The 8901-nt window shown below is 54.8% G+C and overlaps 2 protein-coding genes across 2 annotated transcripts, besides 6 other annotated features; both read right to left on the reverse strand.

Moving 5' to 3' along the window:
- Window positions 1-7: 7 nt before the first annotated feature.
- Window positions 8-32: a microsatellite.
- A 474-nt stretch (window positions 33-506) lies between these two features.
- Window positions 507-523: a microsatellite.
- A 216-nt stretch (window positions 524-739) lies between these two features.
- Tco025E_03767 (putative UDP-GlcNAc:PI a1-6 GlcNAc-transferase) lies at window positions 740-3193 on the reverse strand (the record flags this gene model as incomplete). Its single annotated transcript, XM_029370685.1, has 1 exon — window positions 740-3193. The coding sequence occupies one exon, from the start codon at window positions 3191-3193 to the stop codon at window positions 740-742; it is 2454 nt and encodes an 817-aa protein (XP_029229184.1).
- A 1030-nt stretch (window positions 3194-4223) lies between these two features.
- Window positions 4224-6740, reverse strand: Tco025E_03768 (uncharacterized protein; the record flags this gene model as incomplete). Its single annotated transcript, XM_029370686.1, has 1 exon — window positions 4224-6740. One exon carries the CDS (start codon window positions 6738-6740, stop codon window positions 4224-4226), a length of 2517 nt encoding a protein of 838 aa, XP_029229185.1.
- Window positions 6741-6784: 44 nt separating this feature from the next.
- Window positions 6785-6817: a microsatellite.
- A 517-nt stretch (window positions 6818-7334) lies between these two features.
- Window positions 7335-7377: a microsatellite.
- A 574-nt stretch (window positions 7378-7951) lies between these two features.
- Window positions 7952-7986: a microsatellite.
- Window positions 7987-8450: 464 nt separating this feature from the next.
- Window positions 8451-8500: a microsatellite.
- Window positions 8501-8901: the final 401 nt, after the last annotated feature.

The raw sequence follows: 8901 nt of genomic DNA on the forward strand, positions 1-8901 counted from the left end.
CGCAGAGCAAACACACACACACACACACACACGCGCAGAGAGAGTGAAAGAAACCCCGGCCACACGGCAGTGGCGAACTAAGAGCAGAAAGGAAGGGAAAAACTACTTGCAGGTGTTCTCGCTTCGCAAAAAGCAATAGACTCCCTCACGCGCTTTTTTCTTCTGCGTAGACTTGCTCTTTATCGTTTTTTCTTTTTTGAGGCAAGGGGGGAGGGGGAGGGAACTTCGCGTTTCAGGGCCTCACCGAGTACGGCGCGTGACTTCCTGTCGTTGTTTGCCCGCTTCCCGCAGTAAGAGCTCCCTCACTGGGGGTGGGGAATGGGGTGAAATCCCCCTTCCTCCGCCTGTGCGTGGCTGCTCCTAACCCTCCGACCCCAGTTGCTGCGTGCCGAGCGTATTGCCTTCTTCCCAACTTACTTCGCTGCGAAAGACGCCTACAACACGTGATGGCTTCGAGACCCCTTTCTTCTTAGATGTTTTCTTCTGCGTTAATTGACGCGTTCGACTATATATATATATATATTTTAGGGGGTTTGCCTGCAAAGAGGGAAATGGAGAAGGGGGAAGTTGCAGAGAGAGGAAGCCAGACTCAGCAGAGCACACCGAACGCGTATCAGAGTCGAGTTATAACACAGTGGTCAGTTAATCAATTTCAGTCCACACGGCAGTGCGGTGCTGTGGCGTCACAGCGGCACAGTAAACTTTGCACGCCTTTCCTCCCCCCAGAAGCAGAGGACTGTTAATGGCGTGGCAAAACGGCGGCTCTGGCGAGAGTCTCTCGCTCTTCCAAGCTCGAAGAAACCACAGTGGAGGACGCAAGTGTGGCGGCAGCAGCGGCAGCAGCGGCAGAAGGAACAGTGTTGGTTGGGGAAACAGTTGTTGTTGCTGCTGCTGCTCCTGCCTGGGACGCCGGTTGCACAGAGAAGCCAGCATGCATGCAGTCCATGCGGAGGTGCGGAATGAGGCGTTCCACCGGGTTGGTGCCTCTCCAAACTTCTGCCTGGTAGATGACGGTCAAAATACGGAAGGGGCGCAGCCTCGACACAATCTTAAGCACCAGTAGAAAGTCTACCAAGAAACCGTAGAGGCCCAGCGGTTTTGAAACGGCAGTGGCCTCCACTGTTACCGACTTGCGCGGGGATGAATTGGACGCATTTGTCAGATGCCGCACGCGTGTAACTTTGGGTTTCGTGAGCACGAAGCCGCCTGGCCAGCGCCGTCGGTTCATCGCCCAATAAATCACAGGATACACCGGGAGGTACATCGTGACGAGTGCCGCGGACACAAGTCCCTCTTGCACAACCCAGATGAAGCTGCGGGCCAATGCAAAGTAGAGGTAATACACAGCCAGGGTTGGAAAGAGGAAAACCGTCACCGTAAACAAGAGCGTCCCCATGAGCATCTGGTCCACCTCAAAGTCATACGTGTCTGTGCGGCGTCGCAGCGGGTTGTACTTTTTCCCACGCAGCTGCAGAAACAGACTACTCATGGTCGACCGCAGGACGCGGTACGGGGCGGAGACGGCGTGGAAGAGGAGCTGTATGTGCAGTGAGACCAGCACGCTGACGTCGGCAATGAGGGCGAACGCACAGCTGGCGCCGAAGGGGGCGATGTACACAAGCAATTTGTAGACAAGCTCCACCCAGTTAAAGTTTACCACAATGTCCCAACTTGTTTGCAGCACCCACTTGGCAAAAAAGCAGAGCGTCATATTCAGATCCTCATTCATTTTCAGCCCCGCAGGCCATCCCTCAAACCACTCCATATACCCCATGTGCACGTCGTACAAAAAGAGCCCGCAGAAGCTTCCGGACTTGGCGATCAGTGACGTCCCCCCAAGAGCTAACAGAAGGCTCCCCAATGTTCCCAAAACTCCATCGACGAGGAAGCGAATGAGAAAGTTGACGGCGCAAAAACGCTTAAAGGCAGGATCCTCGTGCATCATGTGCGGCATCACCGGATGCAGACCACAGATGCGTGTGCGGCCCTGCAACAATGCAAGCCAGTGAATAACTTCACGGAGACGAAACTCCATCAGGGCAGCGGTGCATGAGATTTTGCCCAGGACTGTAAGGCCTGGAACAAAAATAAGCAGCGCTGATAACAACACACCAACATACGCGTGAAGATGCCGCTCCCAGAAACTCTGCTCCTCTAATACCTTCTTTCCACACGTCTTCTTTTTGTTGCCATTGTGCGAATAGTTATCGTCACTTTTAACACCCTCATTCCCGCCGCTGCCTTGATTCTTTCTGCTACAGGATTCGAGGCATTTCCGCATCACTCGACCGCAGTTGTTGGCACGCAAAAGAAGACTCACCTCTGCAAAGTCGGCAGTGGTAGGAAAATCCAGTCGTGGTGGTAAAAATTTTACCGGCGCCTCCGGCACCGATTCAATATTCTCCGACTCCGTTTTATCCCCCTCCTTCCGTGGGAGGCCGTTGCCGCTGTTTTGAAGATCATCCAAGGAGGCGTGGCTGTCACCAGTGCTCCTCGTAACACGCCTAATCCGGCCGATTGACATGTTGTTGGAGTCCACTTGCAGCGGCCTCAGCACACTAGGGCCTGCCAAGGGCACCATGTGTGGTGGCAGTAGCACGCCTTCCAGGGTGGAGTGCATGCCCGGAATACAGTGGGGTTCCAGGCCTTGCAGGAGCTCCATGATGCCGTTGCAGCCAAACCGTGCGTTGGCAGTAAACGCCGTCGGTGACGTGGCATATTTTCCCCACGTACTGGTTCGCAAGACGTGCAGGTGGCATGGCTGTACACTATACCCACAACACCACACCCGGTCAAGCACCGGCCCCTTGTTGAGTTCGATCCATATGTCGCTACGCTGCCGTTGGAGGCGCACATACTTCTCCAAGGAGTCCCTGGCTTCACCGCTCAAGGCCTGCGACGGTGGGAGTGAGCCACGCACCCGACCAAGCACTAACAATGTGTACGCATCGAGGGCATCCTTCTGCTGCGACCTTCGAGCCTCTACCTTTTCGTTTTCCCTTTGTCCGCGAATCCGGTCAATGGCTCGCTGGGCATCCTGAAACTCATCGCCCTCCACAATCGTGACGACTACAATCAAAAGGCCATGAGGATTCCACCCGATCAACCAATTTCCCTCCGGCGCGGTTCCCTCCTGCTCCTCAAGAAAAGGCCACAGCAGCGTGCAGACGTGCGGGGTGGCGGAGAGAGCCATGCGTGGCGCCCTGCCCCCCCCCCCACCCCGAATTGGATTCTAAGCGAGCAACGCCTTTCGTGGCCGATGAAATCCCACTCTCGTCCGGGACAGACGCGGGCTTCGGTGTGCGACAGGGTACACAACTCGACCCGTTGATGAGCCTGAGCAACAGGAGTGGAAGTCAAGGATGAGAAGCCACGCCTTTTCCACTTCCAATCGCCAATCCCACACAAAGCCGCTTTTCTTCCGACTGTTGCTATGACCTCCAGACTGTCGTTCTGCTTCTCCCTCTACGTTTTCACCGAGGACAAGTGAGAGGGGGAAAGAAGAAGAATATATATACATGCGCCGCTCTGCATCCCCAGTGTGGAAGAGAAGGTCGAAAAGCGCAGAAGGCCACTGATAAAAAAAAAAGAAAGAGCTCACTCGTTGAAAGCCAATCTACTCAAACGCATGACACATTCCAAACCTAATAAAACTTTTTTTTTGTTTTCTTTTGAATCCAGCATCATGACTAAAGGAAGCCACTGCACCGAGGGGCGATAAAAGAGAGGAGGGAAAGGGCGCGTATGCGTGTGTGCACCGCACATCGCCTGCGTCGACGCCAGCCCCTCAGCTGACATCCGCAAACACGACCTCCGCCACAAAATGCTCATAGTACATCCTTCCCCCCTGCTCCGCCTCGGAAGCAAACTCCTCCATCTCCGCCGTGGAGAAGTCCCCGAATTTGTCGAGGAGCGCCCTCACGGTTGACATCGGGAGCCAACCGACGTTCTGCGTGTCAAAGGCCCGGAAAGCTTCAAGAAGCTCAGCCGCAGGTGCAGCTCCAGCGGCGTCGTTACTGGCCATGCCTCACGGGAAGGACAAAGAGAACAAGAGGGAGAGCAGGAAAAAAAAAAGACATGTAATATAACCTGTAGGGAAGCGGCGCAGCAGAAGCCAACTCTTGGAATAGGGGTGATGAACCAGAAAGGAACATGCACACGCACGTACCCACTGAGCATAAGCGAAGTGGGGAAAAAAAAACGGCAATAGAACCCCATGACGCTCATCCTATTTCTCCTGTTGCCGTTCCCGCATCGCTGCCTCCGTGCTGCACGTTCACCTCTTCCCCCTCTGCGGGGCACTCCGTGTTGCGTACAACGTCACCCGCCTCATTCCCCTCTTCATCGTTAACGCCCTCAATGTCATTGATGCCGTCCCCGCCCTCCGCGGCTTCTGGCGACGGTGGCACAGAATGGAGCGTCGCCTCCGCCTCCACCTCCTGGGCCCGTCGCCACTGCTCCTCCGCCATGGAGAGCTCCTTTTCGACGGCCAGCCTCTCATGGCGGAGCTGAGCAAGTTGCTCCCGGCTCTTCACCAGCTCCACTTCAAGTGACGCCACTTCCTTCTCACGGGCCGCAGCCGCTGCTAAGGCGGTTTGCAGGCTCTGCAGCTCCTTCTGGGCTTCGCGAATACTCGTTGCCGCACTGTTTGGACACTGCTTCCTGCACCACTCCAGGTCTTCCTGCAGCTCCTTCCGGGTCTTCTCTGCCTCGCTGTACTGCGCCAAGAGATGCGCGGCATGTCGGCTTGAAAGGGCCTGGAACTTCTCACGAATAGTGGCCAGTAAAGGCAACTGCTGCAGACTGTTCTGCGGCGGCTTAAAACAGAGATGGGCCTCGTCCATTTCCTTTGCAAGATCATCAGTGAAGCTGGCAGAGAGGGGCACGCCCACATTTCCAAGCAGGAGACGATCGGCTGCAACAGTCATTCGCAGCAGAAATGCCGCTTCCCTAAAAAGATGTTCTTCACCCTTGAAAAGAGTGTTGACACTCTGCAGCTGCGCATTCACCACCTTCAGAAGGCCCGCGGTGCTCTCCGTGAAAATATTAACAAGAACCTCCTGCTCCTCCACGCATTCCCTCTGTCCTTCATTGTCAAGTTTCTTCCCATTGCTATTGGTCTCATCCTCTTGTTCCACAGGTCGCTTGCAATGCAGCATACTTTGAAGCCGTTCTGCGAGAAGCATGACGGCCGTACTGCCAGGGGCCGCCACAAGTTTTATTAACGCCGCATCTTTAATCTCCTGCTGCAGCCGAGCGTTCTCTGCCAGAAAGGCCACAATAGAGGCATGCAGTGTTCCTGACTTTGCTTGATACAACAAATGACGTTCGTCCTGCTCTGCGGAAGCTGCGCACGCCGTAGAGCCTTTCACTACTTCCGAGATGATTTGGTGGGTCACCTCGGCCAAGCGTTGGGCAATGGCAACACAACAGTGCTGCAGCAGGATCGTTTTCCCATCCTCCATGGCCGACTTTGCGTGTGAAGCGATGCCCGGATCGCACACAAGGAGAGGCGTTGTGGCCAACTTGTCTCTCAGCGACTTCCGCAGGTACAAAATCTCACGGTTCAACCGATCCCGCAGATTTTCTAACTCCTGTTGGCGACGAAGCGTGGCCTGTAGGACGGCAGGCGTTACTGATTTCAATTGTGTGCCGGTGGCAGCGGCTAGCAGCGTCGCAAGGGCCACTTCTGTGCGGTGAAGTCGCTTCTGTAGTTGCTGCTGCTGACGGATAAGTTGCTGCTCTGACACTGAGGGAGACGACGCGGACAAATGACTCCGCATCTGTTCATCGGCGACGAGCAGTGCACGCTCGGTTCCCCACAAAGCATGCTCGTTCCACCGCAGCATTGTTGCCCTGAGATGAGACAGAAGAGAAGTCTTTGCCTCATGCAGAGCGTCGCTCCTTGTGCACAGGCGTTGTAGTTCATGCTGCAGCCCCATCACAACAGGAGCTATGGGGCCGTCAAGGTGATCCTGCACCTTTTCCAGTGCACGACGTATGTCTTCAAACCGTTGCATCTCCGCATGGCAGGGTTGACGCGACGACGCCTCGAGTTCAGCGCGCGACGACTTTGGCATCCAACTGTCGGATTCCACAGATGTGGCGCGGCCCTCTTTGCCGCGGTGGTCTCGGTATTTTTCTAGTCGCTGCAGTAAATGGAGGTGGGTGGTGAGCCGCTTCGCCCTTGAGGCGCAGGCACAGACGTTTAGCAACGCGACAAGGTCTGAGGGGCTCGCCTGCCCTTGCGCCTCCGCGTCTTTTTCGGCGGCGCCAGCCTCCGTTGCGCCCTGCGAGGCCTTTTGGCGCCTCTCGCGAGCCCCCATCAACGAGCTTTGCAGGGAGGCAATGCTTGCGCGCAGGGCCCCCTTTTCGTGCTCCGCCAGCGACATCCTAAAGTGGTGCACGCGCGCGGACTGTCGTAGCGCCGCCTCCGTCTCCGCCACGCGGCAGAGGAACGAGAGGTACGTCTCGTCCGTGTCGTCGTTCTCTCCGTCCGCCTCGTCGTCCTCCAGCGAGTACCCAATGTACGGCGCGGCAAACTCCGCCTCGGGCGCCGTGCCCGCGCCGGCAGCGGCGTCCCGGCGAGCCAACTTGCGCCGCGGTTCACCCTCCGCGAGGTCCTCCACGTCGCGCTCGCGCTTCCCTGCGCCGGCACCGCCTCCGCGGCCTTCACCCACCGGTGCCTCGCCTTCGATCTCTTCCGCGAAGGGGTTGTCGTCGAACTCGGAGGAGAACATCGCCCACGCAGACTCGCTCCGAGTGCGGGGGGCTCTGGAAAGAATAGTAGTAGTAGTAGTAGTAAGTAATAATAATAAAGGCCTGTCGTTTTTGCGCTTCTTCTCAGACGCCCCGACTCCCCAAACACGTCTCTGTCTCTCGGCGTGCGTGTGCCCCGCCGCGGCGGTTCCCTTCTCCTCGTTCCCTTTTCCCCCGAACGAAATGAAAGGAAAACATTGGAGGGCAAAGGATTGCAGAGTGAGGAAGCGGGCCTAGAGCCGATTTGGTGGTGGCAACCCAGCGGCGATGAGCGACGAGGGGGGCAGTCAAGCGTCCACCTCAAAGCTCATGGGAAAAACACAAAGAAACAAAGAAATCATCTTACATGAACGAGGCACGGTGCACAGCCGCTCGCATCGTAAGCTCCTCAGGAACAACCAAACGGAGTCAAGAAGGAGGAGGTGAAAGGATAGACTTTTTCGTTTAATCCTTTTTTTACTTACTGGGGCCGGCGGAAATGCGGCGGGGAGGACTCGCCTGTAGATGCACAGCAAGCCCACACAGAAACACACGGCAGGACAGGCAGAGGGAAAGAGAAGTAAGTGTGCCGCGGAAAAAGCAAAAAGCAAAAAAAAAACAATAACAAAAGCAAAACAATGCGGCACTTGCTGTACCAAAGTGCTCCTGACATTCCACCTCCTCTGTTCCCCAACGCCGCCTGACTCCTCCTCAGAGGTGCAAGGTGTGTGCTTCAACCCATACAGGCACATAGCCATCTACACACAGGCGCGAATGACACGCAAAGAGCTTCTGCTCAGCGAAGGAAAATTGAGTAAAACGCACTCTCTCAGGAAACTGAGACATCCTACAGGAGAGGGAAAGGGATGCTTGGCGGGAAGGCAAAGGGAAACCAAAGGAAATATGCACTATTATTATTGTTTATTTTTTTTTCCCCCTACTTTACGTCTTCGCCTACATTTTATTTAATTCTCGGCTTTGTTTCCCTTCCCCTCATTTCAAGGCTTCACTGGGGAATTATTGCAATCCATGCTTCACATATCACTTTTCAATTTGCCTCGCTCCCCCCCCCATCCACTCCTTTCTTCTCCGCTTGCAGTTTATTCCCACCCCGTTGGACATTTTACACTTTTGCGTGGGCATAAGCCCCCCTGTCATCCACCCAACACATCACCCCTCCCCCTCCCCCTCTACTTCCTACAGAGTTTTTTGTTATATACAGATATATAAATGTATATAAGCATATATGTGTTTTTCTATTTTCCATCTTCTCCCATCGCTGCTTCACCGGCATCTATGGACCTTGTCGCTTGCCGCGTGCGGAGTCTCCATTATCCCACTCCCACTCTCCCCCTCCCCCGTCGTTTCCCTTCCTCCCTCGTGGAGCCGCATGCTTCTCTGCACGGAAGTGCAAAGATAGCAACATATCTGTTCGTGCTTAGTGTACGTACGTGCGTGTATAACGAGTTTTTATTGGGCTGCGGCCAAGGAGAAGAGTCACTCAGAGGAAAAAAAAAAGCACGCAACACACAAACAACAGCGCAGATTACTTGGAAAATGTGGCCGAGATGGCGCAAGAAAAACAAAAAGAAATGGGGTGGGAGGGAAAAACAAGGTGCAGGCGAGGAGTGTGCCCAAAGAGAGGAAAAACAAACAAATCAATTGCTGCTGCCGAAAAAACACAGTTGTGTGGAACTCCCTTCCTTCACCTGCAAAAAAAAAACAACAACAACAACAACAATAACAACTGACAAGAAACAACGAGTCACATAAAAAGGCACCGTCTTCTGCGGTCAATTGCCCGGGGAGGGGGTAGCGGCTATTTGCCTACGCACCGTCTGTTCCCCCTGGGAGTTCCACATCGTCACATTTAGGCGGGCGCGACTGTTTTTCTTTTTCTTCTCTTTTTACAACAGAAGGCGGCGCCGCTGGGAAACCCGGGGGCTGCCCAAGCGAAACATGACAGCGTCTCACACCGCCCCCTCCACGTCACAGCGGCCGCGCCCTCATCCACAGGAGCAAGCGCACCAGCGAAGGGGAGAAAAGGAAGAGAAAAAAAAACACAATGAAGAAAACAACAACAACAAATGAAGAAAAAAAACGCACGACAAATACACGCAAAAATAAATACAATGAGACTTGTGCGTCTGTAGAAAAAAGAAC

This window comes from Trypanosoma conorhini (assembly GCF_003719485.1).
Source record: "Trypanosoma conorhini strain 025E chromosome Unknown Tco_14.4_contig_00178, whole genome shotgun sequence".
Lineage (NCBI taxonomy): Eukaryota > Euglenozoa > Kinetoplastea > Trypanosomatida > Trypanosomatidae > Trypanosoma > Trypanosoma conorhini.